The sequence below is a fragment of the Desmodus rotundus genome, chromosome 4 (genome assembly GCF_022682495.2).
Source record: "Desmodus rotundus isolate HL8 chromosome 4, HLdesRot8A.1, whole genome shotgun sequence".
NCBI lineage: Eukaryota > Metazoa > Chordata > Mammalia > Chiroptera > Phyllostomidae > Desmodus > Desmodus rotundus.
In genome coordinates, this window is record NC_071390.1 from 140238599 (window position 1) to 140259602 (window position 21004).

The following is a 21004-nucleotide window of genomic DNA, read 5'->3' on the forward strand; positions in this document are numbered from 1 at the left end:
GGGCATGGCACCCACTTCACTGTGTTGTGGTGCTGTATATGGGGGAAGGGTCAGAGAGGGAACAATGCTGCTTGCTTGGCTCTCGCCCCACTTTCAGTCACTTCCCCCCACTACCCACAAGTGAATTGGGCCCTTCTGATGCTGATTCCTGGGTGGGTGGATTTGTGTACGTTCTAGGACCCCATGGGTCCCTCCAGCAGACTCTCCTGTGAGACTGGGAGTTTCTCATGCCACCACAACCCCCACAGGTGTTTATAGCTGCATGTCCTCTATTGCCCCACCTACCCATCTCTGCCCCTCCTACCAGTCTGGATGAATGTTTTTTCTTTAATCCCTTGGTTGTCAGACTTCCATACAGTTTGATTTTCTGGTTGCTTTTGGTTTTTAAATTGTTTGTTGTCCTTTTTTGGTTGTGCAAGAAAGTAAAGTGTATCTACCTATGCCTCCATCTTGGCTGGAAGTTGTCTCCCTGAATTAAATATGCTGATTGCCATGAACAAAGACTCCTAAGCCACCACATAGATCTCAGATACATAGAGTTTGAGTCTAAATGCATTCTGAATATATCACCACTACTGACCAAGTAGAGAGGGAAAAGTTTCAAATTTCATTTTTAAAATGAATTCACAACACCATCTTTATATATAAAACAAATCATTCTCATGTAATTTATAAATAACGTTAGTTTAAAATGTAAGTAACACAAATAAACTACTTCTGAACTAGTCCTTACTACTATCTATTTTTCCCCTTTATATACTGATAAGCCCATCAACAACTTCCGCAGGAACAATGTGAAGAGTAAGAACAGTTCCAATACTATTCCAGCAAATTAGTACAGCCCTGTATATTTAGTTCCACTCTCGAGAGAATATATATGAATATACAGGACTTGTATGTGAATATACATGATTCTTTGCTCACACTTTAAGTTTTTACTTAGAGTTGACTTAAACATTTGCTGCAGAACAGGTTCATATGATAAAAGTTTATTAAACTGGCAATATATCTTTGGACACTCAAATTTTATGTACCTTAGTACCCTCATCTGTAAAAACAGTTGGGTAGGTTTGAACCACATTATCATCAAGATTCCTGCAAGTGCAGTATCCTGGCTTAAACTGTGATTTACCTGCTCTTTTAGATAAGGAAGTATATGGCCCTTGGCTGGACTCAAGACCCAAGATCAAACTGCAGGGCTAACAAAACCAGTGCAGAACTCTGCTTCTGTTACTTGTCACTGACCACGGTCAAAGGAGCCCAATTCCCCAAGCGGAGGCCACTAAGGGACCGCTAGTCAACTGTACACTGATATAATAACAATTCCCTTAAATTCTAAGTTGTTAGTGCACTGTTCCAAAGTACCTAGTTTACTGTTTAAAGTATCTTTGTGAGGAAAATCTGATGCAGTGAGCACATTTCAGGATCATGAATAAAATTTATTTCTTTAACTTAAAAGTACCATTTTTCATGACCATGATGCCCCTTTTAAGAATGGTGTTTCTGAAGAGTAGATAAAGCATTTTCTCTAATAACTTTTGTATGTTTTATAAAGTTCATATTATTCCTAATTGGAAATTATGTTGCTTCAATTACCAAAATGTTTCATGTTTATCCAAGAATAAATATATCCTACCATGTTTCAACACTAGACAGAGACATAACTCTCCCAATGCCAAAAATGACTCGACTTGGTTTCTTTTTTGGTCCCAACGCCACAGCCACCACCTTGTGAAGCTGATCAGTTTTCTGGTGCCTACACACTGCAGCATGTCCCTCCCTCAAGGAAATGTAATGGACGCGAGGATTGCTTAGAGGGATCAGATGAGATGTATTGTTGGCTCAGCCCCCTGCCTTGGCTCGGAGAGAACATGAGTTCCTGTGCTCCACCCACAAGTGCGTGGCATCCCTCCTGCTCTGCAATGAAGTGCCCAACTGCCACTTTAATGAAGAGGAAGCCAGCTGCTGTGAGTTCTTTCACTAACTCAGTGTACCAGGGAAGAAGTGCTGTTTGGGAACGATAGAAAGAGCCTGACAGATAAAACAAAGTTCTCTAGAGCCACACTGTGATCATATCATCAATAACATAGTTCTTTCTGTTGCTTGCTAAACAAAGCATGTAGCCCTTGCTTAGAATTTCTAGAAGCATTCTGTTTGTGTAGCCACACTAATCTCTGTTGAACTTACCTGATTTCCTCTCTTACTTACATCTGAGTCACTCACGTGGGGATGGTCTTATGTATTGGTTATTGTTTTAAAAACTGTTTGTGGGAATGGATTGAAGTGGATATAGTTATCATTTCTTCCCATCATAAATGTTTGTGAAGATACTCATGCAAAGTGCCATGGGCAAATATTCATTTCAATGAATATATGAAGGTAGGGGCTGGACCTGGACAACTACCTGTGTAGGTATTATGTCATTAATGAGTTCATGTAAACCCTAAAGACAGAGGTTTTAGTCTCATCCTCATCACTACCTGTGCAGTCTTGGAAAGACATGTGAGTCAGTGTAAGCATCCGTGTGATGCCTACCTCTCAGGGCTGTGAGGATTTGAGGGAATACATGGAAAATCTCCAACCCTCTATTTAGCATCTTCTATTTTTATTTTAAGTAGCCTATGTCAGATAGTGAAGAAAGAGTTTTAGTTAAGTAATTACACAAAACTTGAAGGTGAGCACATAATCATGGTAGAATCAGAGCACCATTACCATTTTATGTATTTGTTTCCTTTGCTTGGTTTTATTTTATATTAAATGGTATTATATTTTGGCAAGGGCTGCTGTAATACAGCTCCATAAGCCATATGTTAATGGCCACAGTTTTTTGAAATAGTAAAAAGCAATTTGGAATATAACTGTAAAAGGGGAACATGCAAAAAAATATAAGGTAATATCAGTGCCCTATTTAGTGTGGGCATCTGGAACTATGGTAACTATCGGAAAAGGGAGACAGCCATTGGATATTTCGAAGTTTCAGCCTTAGCCCTGGCTGGCGTTCAATGTATCTCTCACAATCAATGTTTCTCTCCCTCTCTTTCTCCCTCCCTTACACTCTCTCTATAAATAAATAAAATCTTTTAAAAAAAAGTTTCAGCCTTAACTGTAATTTTTTTTTAAAGAGTTTCAGCCTTAAATCTGTGAACTACTTTTCCTGGCTTAGACTTAGAGACTGGTTTTCTATTTTGCTGTTATTCAGTACATGCATATTCTTTCTGTAATGAAGCCGACTTCTCAAGTCTTATGATATTTTGTTAGGGGCAAGGTAAACACATGGAAGTAAATAAAGAAGAAAAATCCTGCCAAATTACGTATCGCTATTCCCATCAGGGTGTTAATGTAACTTGGCTGATACAAATCATATTAATTTCAATATAATCATATGATATTTGACTTTCAATGACAATGTTATTTAAAGAGAAGCTTAGGAAAGTACTATATCCTTACACTTTTAAGCATTTGTTGAAAATTGGTGTTTGACAAGGTGGCAATATAGGAAGTTCTCCTGAAGGAAGTAAGTCCACATTAGGACAAACTGCTATCATGGGAGAATTGCTTCTATCCATCTCTGAAATATTTAATCAAGTTCTGACTCTGTGGGGTAGATTGTGTGATGATGAACAATGCACAAAGTGCTAGAGTAAAATTACAGAATGAAAGCATCCAATGATGGTAATTTACAAAAAACTGAAGGGCTAATAGTCCTTATCTGGGCTCACCTAATGCTTTAGAATGGTGTTTGTGAACTCACATTCATTCATTCATTTTTTCACAAACTTGCAATAGGAACACAATTAAGGCCATATATTGTATTGGGCGTTGATGATACAGATGAATATGGCATTGTACCTGCTCAGTTAATAGATACATCATATATCACTGAAGGAGACAGGTGATAGTTGGGAATTCCAAGTGACAAGTTCTGTGACAGATATAAACATAGGGTTATTGAATTCCTGAGCTACTCTCTAACTGTGGAGTCCGTAAACTTTAAAAAGAGTCAAATTTGGAAAGTCAAAGAGTCATTAGGCAATAGAGATGTTTAATTCCAGTGAAGCATGTTCCAAGAATAGAGGAAAAGTTCTTTGAAGCATATTTCCTATAACTAGAGTAGTTTATGCTGAGAAATGTGGAAGTAAGTCTCGAGAGATAAGCAGGGACTGGATCTTGAAGAGTCCTCCCCTGTTGTGCCGGGGCTGCACAGCTAAGTCCTGCATGGAATGGATTGGAGTGAGGAAGGAGGACCGGTTAGAGAAGCTGTAGTTGAAACGAAAAGGTATTGATTAAATAATGGTGTGAGGGATAGGAGAGATAGGAGTAGATTTAAGACACATTCAGGTGATAAGGAAGATAGAGTAATCAAGAACAGTTTCCAAGTTTCTGATTTGGGCTATAGGACAGTTAATCTGCCGTTTCCTGTGCTTGGGAAGATAGGAGGAGAAGGACCTCTTAGGGTAAGTTTTTGGCTTCATCGTTAAAGATGTTGCATTTGTGGTATCTGTGGCACATCCACACAGAAATGTTCAGAGTGTGTTTAGAAATGGATATCTGGAGCTCAGGAAAGAAAGAAAGCAATATCTATGAAGATACATGGCCATCAGCACATGATGGTTGAAATTGGGGTGTAGATCAATTAAAAAGAGTAAAATGGGAAGGTAGCAGACAGAATCCTAAGGAACATCTAAAAGATAGTTAAGAAAACCAAACACTGAATGACACTGAGATGTGGTCATAGACACCTCAGAACAACAGCAAGAGATGGATGATCTTAAGGGTAGAAAGCCTTAATATCAGAGAGTTCTCACAGGCTGGAATGTTTCTGAGAGATTAGGCCTAAAAAATATAGGTTGGAAAAAGCAAAAGGTGGTTTCTGGTGATCTTGGAGAGAGAACTTGCTGTGGAGTAGGAGGGAAGAATTCTGAAGTCAATCTTTTCTTGAGAAAATGGGAAATGGCAAAGAGAAATCAATTATAGACTTTTTCAAGAGGTTGACATTCAGTGGGATGTAGAACAAAATAAGAGGTTTGTTTGTTTAGAGTGGCTTGCACATGTTTAAATGCTGTAGGAATAGGATTCTGAGATGTTTACAATTCTAAGCAGGAAAATCGATAGCAATTGGTATTTGAAGGTTTTCTATTATCGCAAAAATAAATGCTGTAGTGGTCAGAATGTTTAAACAAATTTGTGATGAGTTCAACATTTACAAATAATGTATATTTAATATTGTCCTCTCATTGGAAACATATTTTAATGAACTGAAGTGATACTTATTTTACCAAAAATAACCCTTTCCCTAAAAAATGAAAAAAATAAGTAGTATGGAAAAGTAGCAAAAAACTAAGAACATTCTTCTCACCGGTAGCAATCCGTTTACCAAGGAGATTTTAAGATTTCATTAGATATTGTATCAGACAATATTATGTCAAGAAACAGATGGGGCATTAATGCTGTATAATTTGAGAATATTTTAATAAAGGGATTATTTAGTAGGGAAATAGTATGCATAGGGAAACCAAACAGGCTAGTAAGAATAGGGGCTTTTATCACCCATTGGCCAAAGGGCGTAAGAGGAGGGGAGAGTTGTACAGAACCCGGCGTCAGAGTTCCATCTGAGAGCTGTGGTGGTGTTTGGTTAAAGGGTGCCCTCACAGTCTCTTCCCTTGTATTGATCTCCAGCGGGTGCTACCCATTAGCCAATCCTTAACAAAATTAAAACCTAATCAAAATCCAAAGGACAAAGAGGCTTGTTAATGTGTCCTTGTAGTTTAGCCTCCCAGGGCCCTAGAGCAGGGAGAGAAGGTAGAGAACAGCTCAAAAGAGGCAATGGAAGCTATCCATCAAATACAGACACAGCTCTGAAAAACAGGGAGGGAAATGGATAATTTACCCAGTTTCCAACTTTAATTTCTTTCAGTAGTATTTGATGTGTCCTATGAAGTTCAGTGCCACTTCGGAACAGTTGGGATGGGTCATGCTCATAAGATTTGCAAATCAATATTTATTACCAATATTTTTATTATTGACCTTCAAATATTTTACTTACAATCTCAATATCCTATGGTGCCTCTCAGTGATAGTGTAAAGATCATCTTCTGCACGTGACATCTCCCCTTCTCACTAAAGTGTTCCTTAGTTTATTCAATTAAAATCAGGGTGATTAAGTCTACTTTACAGAGGTATCAGAGGATTTAATGAATTAATGTGCTAAAGTGCATAGTACACACAGTACATTACAATATTCTTATCCTTTTCCCATTAAATTATTTTTATAGTTTTATTTAAAATTATTTAAATTGCTAGTATTTTCAATGACAGTAGTGGTTGGATTTAATTCCAGGGTAAAGTAAATATGGCCCTGATCTGTGATAGGTTGATTTGTACCTTGATAGGCTGTAGCCTTCATTCCTGGGGCCCAAAGACCATGCTTATTAGCTGTGAGGAATATTGATCTGCTGCATACATGACTTTTTAATTTAATATTGAGTGGATACAATTCCATAGCCATACATGCTTTACTTTTGGGTATATTTTTTTATGCAGCAGTTAAAATCTATAACAGGAATTTTGCTTTAGGGAAGTAATACCAATGAAACATTCATGAACTGTTTATCTTTAATGCATCATCTACCTGATGAATGAGCTAGAAACCATATAGTACTCTGTTACTTAGCTCATTTAGGTATGAAAGAATATCAGCCTCTTGCATGATGACAGATTTAAATAAATATTTTTATATAGACATTAAACCATAACATTTGAAAGTGAATGTGACAAAAGTAGACATTGTCCAGGGAAACATTTTGAAATCTCATTTTCCTGTAAATTTTATGTATAGCTTCTTTGGACTAATTCTGGAAATGTTCTTTGTTGTATGTATATATTAATAATAACAGAAAAAGAGAACAGTGGTTCAGTTTGTTTCCCTATATTTGGTACAATGTCCTTTGTTGTAGGCATGTCAATAAATATTAATTGCAGTCATAATTTATTTGCCACCTACTTTTAAAAGGAAATTGATAAACATCTATTAACTTTAATGTTATACTATTTAAAATGCCACAGAAAGCATGATTTTAGTTTTCAATTTCATAAAGTAGAAGGCCAATTGTTAACTGTCTAAACTGAAAACTTTCTATAAAAAGGAAAAAATAAAACTTTCAATAAATTCAAACCATTAATATTTTGTATACATATGTTTTTATGTCCATTAATGCTGTTTGAGCCATAATTGAGAATTTATACCACTTATAAGTTACAGATCCTCATTGTACAGTGAACTTGAAAATAAACTATCAGTCTCACTGGAAATTGGGTGAAGAAATATGGAAGGATTCATATTTCTGAGAGGAGGGTTCAAAATAATGCTTTACAAGTAGATGAGTATTATCTATTACCTTTGTATACAAATTTCAACATATTTTATTATTTAGAAATGTAAAACTATCATCTTATATGATCTTTCCACCCTTTGCAATGCAAATCGATAATAAAAATGTGTATATATACACATACTCACATGTGAATATATAGATGCATGCATATACATACACAATTTTTACAAACATCTCTTCATCATATACAAGTTGAAAAATTATGCTATTTTCTAGTTTACTTGGTTTGCAATATGGCTTATCTTGTCAATGTATATCCCTAAAATCATTTAACCCTATGGAAAAGCTTAAGGATGATCTTTTCTCTCGGGACTTTAGCCATTTCCACAGTCTGGTTTCAGCCTTGTTTTTTAGGTTTTCTGCACCACCTTCTTAAAAAGTTCCCCTGTCAAAGGCAAACTGTTTTACTCACTGTCCCAATATCAGATTTATTGATTCTCAGTCTATAGACTTATTCCCACTCCGCTAAAGGGCTTTTCTCTGGAAACACTGAATTTTAAAACACATCTCAATATTCTACTTTACTTTCAGTCTCTACAGACCTCCCTACACCGAAGGATTCTCTTGTTTTTACAATCTTATCTACACCAAAGCTTCCCAATCAAGTCTGGCCTTACGGCATTTCCTTTATCATTATATTGAGCTACTGATCATCTTGTATGTTATCCTGCCTTTGTTGTGTTATATGTTCTTGTCTCTCTTTTTTAAAATATCTCCCCTGTACTCTTCAGGTGACGTGCTAAGCATAGTGTCCTACATGTAGTGATAGCTTAATAATATTTATTGATGCTAAAATGATGTCCTAGCACCTCCGGAAGGATTGCTGAACAAATACCATCACTTTAATTGTTCAGAGCCAGTGTTTTAATCAATAGAAATATAGGCTCTTAAAAACATCATTTTTGTCCAAACTGAAAATAAATTTTGATAGGCAGTTCTCAAACTAAGCCATGCCAATATCCAATGGTAACTCAAATAAACAATTCCTTCCAGCCCACAAATATGCTTGAACAAAGGAAAAACTGTGGCATAACTGACACAAATCTGTGTAAGAACCACACACAGGGATCCTTATTCCTGGGTCTTCTGAACTATCCATTTAGCTTGAGAAGTTTGAACTTAGTTATCTTTATTTTAATAGAAGTAACTTCCTAGATCAATCATTTTTAAATTTTTAGCAGCAGGTTTGGATTAAAATGCTCAAATAAGATATTATGTGTGATACCGTTAAGTACATCAAAGAAAAGCAGAGGTAGTCTTGTTGAACTTGGGTTAAGGCCCAGAAAGCCCTGGCTGTTCGCTGCCATCTTCCACATATCTCTGGAAAATGCTATGACTCAAAGGAACTTAGAGGAACAGTGTAGACCAATATCATTATTATTTAGTGCTTTCTAAATCTATCCAGTATTTCTAACAAGGCAGTGCAGTTGGTTCCTGCTTTGACACTTCCCCTCTATTCCAAACCCATAGCAATGCTAGAGAGAAGAGCTATCACATAAAAAGGCTTGGAGACATTAAATATTGGCATGGATCAAAATGGAAGTATAACCAGTGAAAACAGAGATCCCGCCTGAATCCCAGGCCTGCTGGTTTCCAGCTGCTCAAGGAATAGAGACATGTGATGGAAGTCTGGAATGAAAAGTTATGGTTTAGCTCTAGCTCATAAAAGGGGTCTGAAACATAGCCTACTGCTTTGTGGGAGTCATCATCCTAAAGACACTAAGAATGAGAGGGAGGAACACAGCAACACAGTTTAAGAACTAAGAGTAGCATCCAAGAGAGGTCAAGTACTTTGTAGGACTAGGTTGCCATTGAGCTGTCAGAACTCTTGTCAGGCATCAATAAAAGACATTTTTCTAAAACAATCCAAGTCTTATGAGTGGGATTTATGCTTGTCACTCAAAGTCAAGCTACCAAGAGACGCTGGGATTTGTGAGATATTTACATCACGCACTAACGCAATGCTGGAAAGGCCCATAGTCATAGTACATTGAGCTGCAGTGACCTATAGCATCACCCACATCTAACAGGCACCTACCCGCTACTCACGACTTATAACTCAGTTGAACACTGATGAACACTTAAGCGAGTTACAGTAACTATCAGTTCAACCATACATAATATCAGGAACCTTAGGGGAGCAATAGACATCTGCCTTGATATAAATTTGTCTCTAGTCTAAAATCAATTCAGACTATATAGTGCATACAATGAATTTTATACATACATAATGCAGAGCTGAGTAATGATTCCATCAACACATTTCTTTTTGAAGAAATTTTCAAGTTATTAATTTAATATATAATTTAAATATAAGACTAGAAAAATGAGGGATAAAACAATAAACTGTATTATTTCATTAGAAAAAATTTGTTGTAAAAATGCTGATGATGGTTGTTTTCTCCCCAGCCAATGTCAGCTGTTCCAACAGGGCTTTGCCGTACCCCCCTCTGACAGGGGCACCCCAGTTCATGATGCTGTGATGGGGTCACCCACCGCACAACTCCCAGCTGGAGGAGTCCAGCTGCTCAGGTACTCCACACCTGTTCAAATATTCTTCACAATAGGAGACACGAACTTAACCTGCAGACAGTAACATTAAAACTTGAAATCTAAATCATAGCAAGCATGAAATAATTGCATTTTTATTATTGTTTTGAGGCAGGAAGAATGTTGGCATTTAAATACTACAAGTATATAATATAACAAACTCATGCTTATTCTATATAAACAATGTTTGGAAATAAAGAAAAATCAAATACTTAATTTTAATTTACTGTATTATAATTTAATATTATATTATATATTTATATATTCTGATAAATGGCTCTGTTTATATAACAAGCAAGCCCTATAAATCTAACATGTTATTAATTTTTTAAAATTTGTAGTTTTCTTCCACTCCTTCACAAGAGCTCTCTATTTGTATGAGCTCGTCATGTTTAAAAGTTAGTTTATTAAATTTGAGACTGACTTTTAAACATTTTTCTTCTCTGTGACCCTGGAACATTTATAAGAGCTGATAACGTATATTTGTGGTTGTACTTTCATCAAAACTGCTTTAGTAAGTTTAACTTATGATCCATTATTAGCATCTCTCCTGAGTAACTGAATTTTTATTTCATACAGAAGATATATAAAATAATAGTTAGGGGCAATGTAGATTTGTCACAACTAAAAGATAATATAAATTGGTGATAAAAGGTGTAGTCACTCATATTTGCTACATAAATTGCAGAAAGTTTATATGAAAACGATATTCTCTGTATCTTTGTAAGACTATATTATTTGTATCTTTCAAGAAAAAAGACCTTAAAAGCAACAACAGTATGATAATTATAACCAAATCATAGTGTAGGAAATCTTATTTTTTATGCTGCTGAAAGTGAATATTCACACAACACTGAATTTTATGAACACAAAGGGTAATTAAGAAGTGAGTAAGTCTGGTTCCACAAAATAGGCAAAGATAAAAGTTCTTTGGCATTATTTCTCTCCAAGGCGCTTCACATGCCTCAGATTAGAAATATATTAATGAGGTAGTTCCCTTTTTTTGAAACTATTAAGACACAGTACTTATGTCCAGTACCCAAATTTATTTACATAAAGGTGAGATTTTTCTTTAGGATCATTTTATACAAGAACAACTATATTAAAACATGCTATGGTTTATTGTCTGCTTTGACATGTTTTACCTTTTAAAATATGTTGAGAAAAACAGAAGACCTGCCATTCATACTGAGGAATAGATACACTGTAGGTAATAATATAGAACATATTTTTGTTGCTCCATTTATTTTAATCACTCACCAATTCATTTACAGTTCATTTACAACATATCAGTCATATTACCATAGCCTCTGGGTTACAGTAACATAAAGACTAGTGAAAGAGTTTTCAAAAATAACATCTGTATTATATTATGTGTCCTCTATATTTTATTTGCTTTTTAGTTTGCCAATCAAATATATTAAAATCAATACTTTTGTTTCTAAGAATGCCTTTAGTACTAATCCACGCTAAGATTTGTCAATGCACACTACACCCTCCTGTTTCTTCCAGGCACATACTACCTTAATTTAAGGTCAGCATTTCATAGACTTTTACGAGCCCAATCCTTACAGCATCCAGTAATTCTCCCAGTGGCCACACAACAGATGGTGAGCAGCTGGTCTACCTTCACCTGGAGGTTTAAGTCATTAACAAGAACATCAAACTCACACAATGTGCGGGTGTTGCAGGTTAAGTATTTTTCGATGAGGCCTGTTCCCAAGCTTCACCAGAAAGACATATTATTTTCAAGTTTGGCTACTTGTGTAACAGAAAAATCATTGAACAGAATTTGTCTGGCTTAATTTAAGTTGAAAGTGTTTTTCCAGTCATTTGCAGTTGTAGAGGTTAATAAAGGTCATGCAAAGGTGATTAGGCTGGTCATCTAGTTGAAGGAGAATTAGGAAAAGGCACTAAAATATATAGGATAAATTTAAAGGATGGGATATTATGGATAGAATTTAGTATATGAACAATAACAATAATAATAATAACGCTAAATAACATTTCAGAAGGTTTTAAAACCAAATGAAAGCAAAACAGAAACTTCTCATGCAAGTACTGTGGTGCTATTTCAAGTTTCTGAGCTACAGTTAATCTCTTCTGCAGTCCCTGTGTGGGGATTTCAAGATAAAGAGAACGGTCTGTGCCAACTGAGAATTTGGTTTGCTGCACATGCTTTCTGGTGGGCTCTCAGAATCCAGACAGCTCCTGAAACTCCTCCACTGTTTATTGTGTATATGGATATTTAATCCATGGCAGCGCATAAACACCATGTGATTCAAAGGGGTTCATGACCCCATCATATCAAGAACTGCAAGAGGTTATAGAATTTCTGAACTGAATAGTGGATCATTTGACATTTTTATATAGACAGGCTTTGGAGTTAGAGGGTCAGAATTCAGTTCAATATCTGCTGCTCCTTTGCTGTTAACTTGAGCATTACATTATTAACCGTTTTCCTGCTCTGTAAAGAAGGATAAGTGTGGGATGTGACACATAATGTTATGAGGACTAAATGAGGTAACACCGGTCAAACCCTTAGGACAGATTATGACACAGAGCTGGTCTTCAGTAGATGGCCGTGCTGCTGGTGGTCACAATGAGGGCAGGGGAAAAGAAAAGGAGGATGACAAGCTGGAGAGTGCAATGGTAGTGGAAATTAGATTTCACGGGAAATTCAAGGAACCCCCCAAAATAGAGGGGTAGATGAGAACCATTATTTATTAATTTATGCATATCATTCACTAGTGTAGAAATGTTATGAATAAATTTAATTTGTCCTCCCACCAGCCCTGTAACAAAGGTGATCTAATCCTCACTTTAAACATGAAGAACCTTATACTTAAAATACCTGCCCTGCAGTCACACAACTTATTACCTGAGCAGGTATCGTGGAGGGAAAGCCAGGACTCAGGTGATTATAAGTCTCCCCAGTGATCCACCCCGTATTAGCTGTCACTTCCTTGGTCTCTATACATATTGAGAGGAATGACAGCAACAACAAAGATAGGTGCTTAGTTGCAAATTATTTACATTTAAGCTTAAAAGTTACTTTTCTTTGTCTATTTCTCACTTGTCCAGTTTATACATGTTCTTTCTTTTCCAAAGCAACACACCCCAGTAGGATCAAACTTGAAACCTTCCAAGAATTATCTTTTCTACAAAATCAGGCATGAGTTGCATTGACCTCCAGACACACGGTCCTAATAACCAAGGCAGGAGGCTACAAGGCAGTGAGATAGCAGTGTGCCTGAAGGGCCTGGGAACTTGTGCTGACTCTACAGTCAACACCACCAATTCCTATTTCTCATCTAGGGAACTATCTACTTCTCTACTGGAGATATATTTAGTCTCTTCACTACTAGCTAGTCACATCCATCCCCTTCTCCATGTCTCTACTCTGTGCTCTAAATTGTTCTGAGTAGATTAAAGATGAAAATAGTATACACTGTGTCATTCCACTTTATGCATAAAGAACCTGGCTAGAGGGCAGAAACTCGGAAGAACCCATTAGAGGTAATCTACAAATCGTCTATCCTCCAAAATACCAGGATTCACCCCTTGTTCTGGCCTACCCCATTCTCCTTTCCATTGTGCACCATCATTCAGTGCAAGAACATACATATTCAGATTCCCACGGAATCATTCTGATGTAAAGCTAGCCTATGTGTTACTCACTACCATCAAAGTAATTACTGAACCCAGAAAAAATGTTCAGCTCTATGTATTTTGGTACTTTGGAGTACAAGACACTCTACTGGCATTTTACTAAAAGAAAACTCTTGCTGAAGGGAGACTGAATTACCAAAAATAATCATAAAATACTTTATCTAACAAGGATTGTATCTATTTATGCTTTATCATATTAGGGAGCTATTTTTAATCAAACCAGCTAATTTCTTGTTTAGGAAGGAAATTTGATATCCATTCTATTCAGTTGAACCTGCCCCTGGTACCCAAAGAATAAAGCTCTTTATTCTCATTTTGAGTACCCTTCTCCCTACTGTGATTAGTTAAAGGGAGGAGTAAGGGTAGTCAAGACAAGAAACAAGCCCCAGAAAAAGCATATTTCCTAACACGGGAGAAGAAAGTCCTTTTCCAGTCCACAACTCGGGCATGGGAAGAGGATGAACACATCCAGGAAGCAACGGCTGCTGAACAAATTGGGGGCTGCAGGAAAGTAGCCTCGGAGAAGTCTTGTGCGTTTAGCAACTAGATAGCAGTTTACTCTCAGTTTACTCTCAGTGGTTAGATTTAATGCAATGACTAACAGTGATATGGCCATCTTCTTCCTGATGATATTTATAATTAACTGTGGTTCTCTGTGATTCTTCTCTTTAGAGTGTCCAACAGCTTACTGCAGAAACGGCGGGACTTGCGTGGTGGAGAAAAATGGTGCTATGTGTTGGTGAGGGCTCTTGTCTATTTTTTAAAAAATATTCATTGCATTCGGCTTACTTGTTTCTTGAGGCTGATAGAATAGAACATCAATGAATATGTGTTTATTAAGGTAAACATATTGGAAAATGGTATTATTTATGTATATCTGATGGATAAAAGAAAGTGTGAGTGCATTTCAGTCCAATATCAATTATTTAACGTGATTGTATGTCCTTCGGCATTTTATATTACATGGAGTATATAGTTTTAATAATACTCATTATTCCTGGTTTTTAATATTTATATCACATTGTAAAAAGATTTTTATGTGGGTATCATCCTACTTCAGATTAACTTAGTGTCTATGTTTTCTTTTCTCTCATTTTATTTCAAATTCCATATTTCTTTTTTCTAGCAACAAAGAATTAAATTAATTCATAAATAACAGAAATTTCTGGTTTATGCAGTGGATGTTTATGAGTAGCTAAAAGTTAAGGTACAGATAAAAAATACCTTTGCAGACTTAAAATATTTTAAACAAAAATATAAATGGGCCTTGCGAAGTCTATCAGAACTACTTACATTGTATATCAAAGATTGTGTGGTTTCTTTTCCCTCTCAACCTTTAGGGAATTTTGTAAAACAGTTTCATAAATTCCAAAAGAAATGATGCATATTCTGTTACATTCACGTCTATGACGTTTTTATCTAGCAGACCCGTGGACACAATATTTTGCTTATTGGAGAGCTGATTGTAGGTTGATACTCAAGTCAAAAGAAAACATATAGAACTATCTGGAAAACACTAATTAACAGTTGCTTCAGCCCTTATATTCCTCTGATCGACACTCATTTTTAGGAAATATTATTTGTTCCTACTAAAAGCAAAAACCTCTATGAAATACAACAACAAAAATTTTTATGATGAACCGTGATTGGTGCGGCTCAGTTGCTTGGGCGTCTTTCCACAAAGTGAAAACTCTGCAGCTGAATTCCTGGTCAGGGCACAGGCCTGGGATGCAGGTTCGGTCCTGGCTGGAGTGTTATGGAAGGAAACCAAATGATGTTTCTCATGTTGACGTTTCTCTTTCTCTTTCTCCCTCCATTCCCCGCTCCCTAAAAATAAATAAATAAAATCAAAAAAAAATTATGATGAGACATATTTAGACATTAACATTGTTGAAACTGAATTATTAATGAGTTTCTCAAAGTGTGTTGCCTCTCAAATTAATTACCTAATTTATTTTACATCTCAACAAAAGTGTACTTTCCCCTGTATCCATTTCATGGAGATTAATTTATCATACTGTAACTTCATAGAAAGATAAGGTGCATCAAACTAATTTTAAAATCTGAAAGTGAGAATGATGTCATAAATAATGAGTGTTGAATGTCAGCTGAGTGAATAACGTTGTTTAGTGTCAACTGTTCACAGTAACGACATTTGCATTTTTGAACTCTGTTATAGACCAGAAAACTCCCAGACTATAAAGCGTCTCAGCTGAGCAATCAAAGAGGTTTTTGTTCTTGGCAACATCCTTAAGTACCTAACTAAATTCAAAAAAATTGACATCCCGATGGGGATGTCTGAAACTTGTTTCTGTCAAATATGGAAACTCTAAGGTGGGAGAAGGTGTGAGAGGGTTATTGAGAGGGGGTGGACTAAGGAAAGGAAATCAGTGCAGCAAAATGTAGAAAGGAATGCACTAGCTAAAAAAGTCTTCAAATGTTTTAACATATTAATGTGGATAGTAAATAATATTTCAATAGCCTAAATGTAGTTACAGTTTCCATCAATATAAACAATGTTTGAAATTAGTGCTATCTACAACATGGATGCGAAAAACTGACTTTAGAAAAATGTTTACATGACAATATGATATTTAAAATTATGAACTGCAATATATTACTTAAATAAGAATTTGTTAAATATACCATAATGTAACGGACAAAAAGTAGAAATTCCAGCATCCAAATACCACTCTGTAGTAGTATAATCTATATTTACTGAGATATTTTTCTCTTTCACAAACATACGTATACATACAAGTATACTTTGTTACAGCAATGTCAATTATACTTTATGCATCTACTTTGTACCTTGTGATTCTTTTTTCTCTCTTTATGAAATCTCATGCTGTTCTTCTGTGTCGGTACATATAGCTCCACATTCCACCACTGGGCAGGGTAGTTTGGGAAAGTCCTTAACCTGCCCGAGTATCGGCTCCTTTTTTGGTATAGGAGAGAACGTAACACCACCTGTCTCAGTGTGTAGCTGTGGGATTGAAAGGGGTTAATATATGTGAACCACTGCGCAGGGCCTGACACATACAAGATACTGTAGGAATGGCAGCTATCAGTATTGTTGTATTGTTTGCTTTTATGCTTTGTAACATTCAGTATTTAATGTATGGGTTTTTATCATTAACTTACCCCATTTATCCTGATAATGGTTGTGTGGTTTTTAAATACTTGCTTTCACAAATAACTTTGCAGTATCTACCCCTTGCCTTATCCATGCACAATTCTTTATTTTAAACATAGCATGTCTTACTGAAATGCCAAATGATCATGCAAATTATTGCCAATTCCACTTAATGTCAAATTTATCTCCAAGTAAATCTAGTGTCCAGTTCACTTGTCACATGCAGGTGTTCCTTTTGGACTGAAGGTTAAATGAAGGAGGCTTTAGTACACAGTTTCAGATGCAGACACTGGCCTGCGGTGTCCACGACACTGTGGCTGAGACGAGACAAATTCACACGGACTACCGAGTCCTGTGGAGGAAAAAGGACTGCACGGCCACTCTCTCAAGGGAAGAGGGCCCTGACCCCTGCCTTGACAGGCTTTTATTGCTTTTCTCAGCGCATTACGTTGAGGATGGTCCTCATTTAATATGCACAGGTTGCTTTAGGTGGTTAGCTTTTTTGGAAAACAAAGGAGAGGATGTTGCTAATTACATCAGAAAAGAAGGATATTTGCAAATGTAAAGGGAAAAGTGGTTGAACTGGTTACGCTTGTCCTTGGAAGGTTTAGCATAGATTTTAGGAAGTTACTTTAAAGATAACGCAGTAAAAGTTTGCTGCCTCAATTCAGGATGAGGGAGTTTTAGCAAAAAAGCAAGTCTCATAGCAGCCTAGGTACAATGCAGGCCTGATTCCCCACGGGAGAACCTATCTGTGGGCACGGGTCCCATGTACTGGACCTCACTCCCCACTGGCTTTTCGGAGTGGGAGCTGGGCCCACGCCCCAGAGAACTGTCTCCTGTGCTAAAGGGCACTGTGGAAAGCTACTGGCTCTACGTCAGGCCCTATTCTCCCCTTCCTGAGTGGGACCTCAGTTTTCTGTGTCACCAAAGGAAGTAAGGACAGCAAAGCAAGCCCCACCTTCCATCCAGGTCATTGTGAAAACAAGATTTCGCTGGCCGCCTGAGGTGGCCCACAAGCAAGCCTTTGGATTTCCTCTTGGGATCCCAGGTGCCTTCAGAAAAGACCTGTAATCCCCCCAAGAGAGAGACTTTATATGAAGGTCGTTTGGGACCCTGGGAGTGTGCATTTATTCACAAGAGTAAAAATTGCTAGGTGAACCATATTTTTCCATTACTTGAGAAACACCACAGCTTGGCATGTTTGTTCAAGGGCTGAAGAAGCAAAGCCTGAACCAAAACAGGGAAATTGTCCTTCAGCTAAAGAGGTTTGGTTATGTTATTTTGATATTTCAATGTATTTGTTAGGAAAAAATAGACTGACCTATGAAATATAAATTCCAAATTAATATGCAGGGAAGGAAAGAGGTTACAAGAAAGAAAAGAAAGTCAAGTCAGCAAAGCTAAAATGGAGAAATAGGAAACAACCTGAAATTTAAAATATATATGTAGTTATATATGGCTTAGTTATAACTATATATGTAGTTATATGCATATTACTTTATATCCATGGACTACACTGACAACATAGTGAAGTATTTAACTAAAAAGAAAAACCTAATAAAATCCTAGATGTTTTTGCTCAGCCAATTTATCTAACTGTAATTTAATAAAAGAAGAAATCAAACACAGAGTGATGACAAAGGAAAAAGCACCTCTTGGAAATTTTAAATGCCACTTCTAAGAAGCCCTTATAGTGGAAAGGCACTTTCACCTACAATTAAAAAGGCAGTAAAAATGGCACTTTCTCATTTCTCACTTTCTCCAGGTGGCAGCATTTGAGGGTGAAGCACTTTTCCCCTTTACCTTGTCTGGTGTTTCACCGACCATGCTTCTCACTCTCTCCGTCACTCTCTCCCTCTCTCTCCCCCGATGCTCCCACAGGCAGTGCTGCAGTCCTCAGAGCTTGTGATTCTCTTTTCTGCCTACTCTTACTTACTACGTGATCCCATCAGAGCCTGGGTTGATTTATAGACTTCAGATATGCTTTATCAGCAGCCTAAACCTACCCACTAAATTTTACATTCTTAAATTCAATTGCTAACAGGACGCCAAATTTCATCCAGTTTCAATTCAGTATCTAACAGGCATCACAAATTTATCATGTCAAAATTAAGATCTGTTGCCTACATAGGCCACATTTTTCTCTTTTTCCAAGCTTTGCACACACACAGTTTCTTCTGCCTAGGGTTTCCCTTGTCTACCTTATTTGCCCAAAGGATGCCTTTTAATCTTTTAGATCCCTTACAAATGACATTTCCTCCCAGACCAACCAGAGAGAAGAATGGTTCATTCTTCCTCCTGGGTTCCTCTGTGATTCCACCACCTTGCTATGTATTTTACAGTATTAGTTTTATTAAAAAGTAACTTGATTTTTAAAAAGATTTATGAGAATCTGCTCTCTTATTAAGAATTACATTTCCAATAAAATATTATTCTTTGTGACTATCAAAATTTGTTTTGCCCAACTTTTACTAGTTTTATTTATAAAGATAACTTTTGGACAATTATGGTTATTGAAAATTTAAAAATCAATTATTGTCCTTATTTTGTTGCAGAAAAACATAATCCAAGGCTTTAAAGTACAAAATATATTTGGATAGTAATCTGTTGGAAGGGGAAATCAAAATATTAGTTTTAGGAAGAAAAGGAACAATTAATATGTCTAAATGCTAAAGACAAACTACTTCAAAACATAAAAATAAAAACAAACTACTTCATGTATTATTTGTTGGAAGATTATATATATTCAATTACTATGGTATTTACATTTCAAAGTCTACATTTAAAATGTGCAAGAGTTTTTTTTGCAGTAGCCTGCAGAGTATATCTTTTGTAATTGCTTAATGCTAAGAAAAAATAATTTTGACTTACTATTAAAGGAACTGCAAAGTTTTTCAAAAACTCTTTTGCAGAATGTGTGTACAAAAAGTTTGAAGACAATTGTTCTACAAAATAAAGCTCATGTTTTCTATACCTTTCATGGCTAGTATCTAATACATATCTGACATTATAAGAGCTATTTGAACAATATACTGAATGAAGAATGAATGGATACAAATGGAAAGTCCTGAAATTTCTAGAAAAAGTATCAGTGCTTCTATATAGGCAGCAAGAAGTATATTGAGTATATCATGTGTTCATTGTACTGAAAAGTATTTGCTCTAAAGTTTGTAGGACAGAATAGTTACTAAAAACCAAAATATAAGTTTTATCCATTAAAGAAACTCTACATTGCTGCAGTGACAAAAGACAGCACTTCAAATGAGGTATCTTGTGAATGACCTTAAATCCCCAACCCTAGCCGTGAAATTAAGAGACAAACACAATTTCCATTTATACAAAGCCACTGTTTACAATACAGTTTAGCTTATGAACACTCTACTTTCACCTACCAAACTGACAAAGAAACATGAAGCGAAAAAGAGAATTCTCCAAGACCCTCACTCCAAACTCAACTAAATATTGTCAGAAAAAGCATTTAGGAATGAGGCAGGGCCTTAAGTGAGAAATTCAAAGTCTAAATACAAATAGACAACAAAATAGTAAGAGTCAAATAAGAATTGATCTAAAATAGGAAAGATAAGAAACAAAAAGGAAAGACAAAAATTATGATTCTCCCAAGGGAAATAAAGTGTGAATTTATTAAGGAATTTTGGACAGAGGTGAGAAAATAACCAAACCAAAGGAGTGAAAATGAGAGAAAGCAAGATTCAAAGCTGAAGTGGAAGATGAAGAACATCGGTGTCTCTAAGGAGGAAAACAAAACAGTGGAATAGAACTAATGTTTAAAACTATAATCCAAGAGAACATTTTGAGAAATGAAAAGATATGAATTTACATAAGAAAAGGGTCAATAGTTACCCAGGAAATTTGCCACAAAACCAGCAGCTCCAAAGCATAACCTAGTAAAAATATTAGACTCTAAAATAATAAAAAATATTTGCATGGGTCCTAAGAGAAAAGGGCAAATAAGGACAAGAGATTACTCTAGCATTAGGCTTCTAGACACAAAGAAATATAGAAACCTATTGTGACTGTCTCCAGAGTTCAACAATGGTTTTTGACAAAATTCAATATCCATTCCTGATTTTTTTAAAAGAGCACTAAGGAAAATACAAATTGGTATTTAGTACTTCCTTAATATGATAAAATATAAATTTCTTATTTCTAAATTCAGCATCTTAATAGCGAATCACAAAAGACATTTCTACTATGACCACTATTTTTATTGATAATTAACATAGTGTCATGA

At 36.1% G+C, this 21004-nt stretch overlaps 1 protein-coding gene across 1 annotated transcript in view; it reads left to right on the forward strand.

Annotated features, from left to right (window-relative positions):
* The window catches only part of MALRD1 (MAM and LDL receptor class A domain containing 1), a 543248-nt gene that overhangs the window by 424979 nt on the left and 97265 nt on the right, over positions 1–21004 (forward strand). The window contains 5 exon segments of the mRNA XM_071221350.1: positions 1722–1869; positions 1872–1967; positions 2450–2502; positions 9902–9923; positions 14286–14352. Coding sequence (XP_071077451.1) covers positions 1722–1869; positions 1872–1967; positions 2450–2502; positions 9902–9923; positions 14286–14352 — 386 coding nt within the window.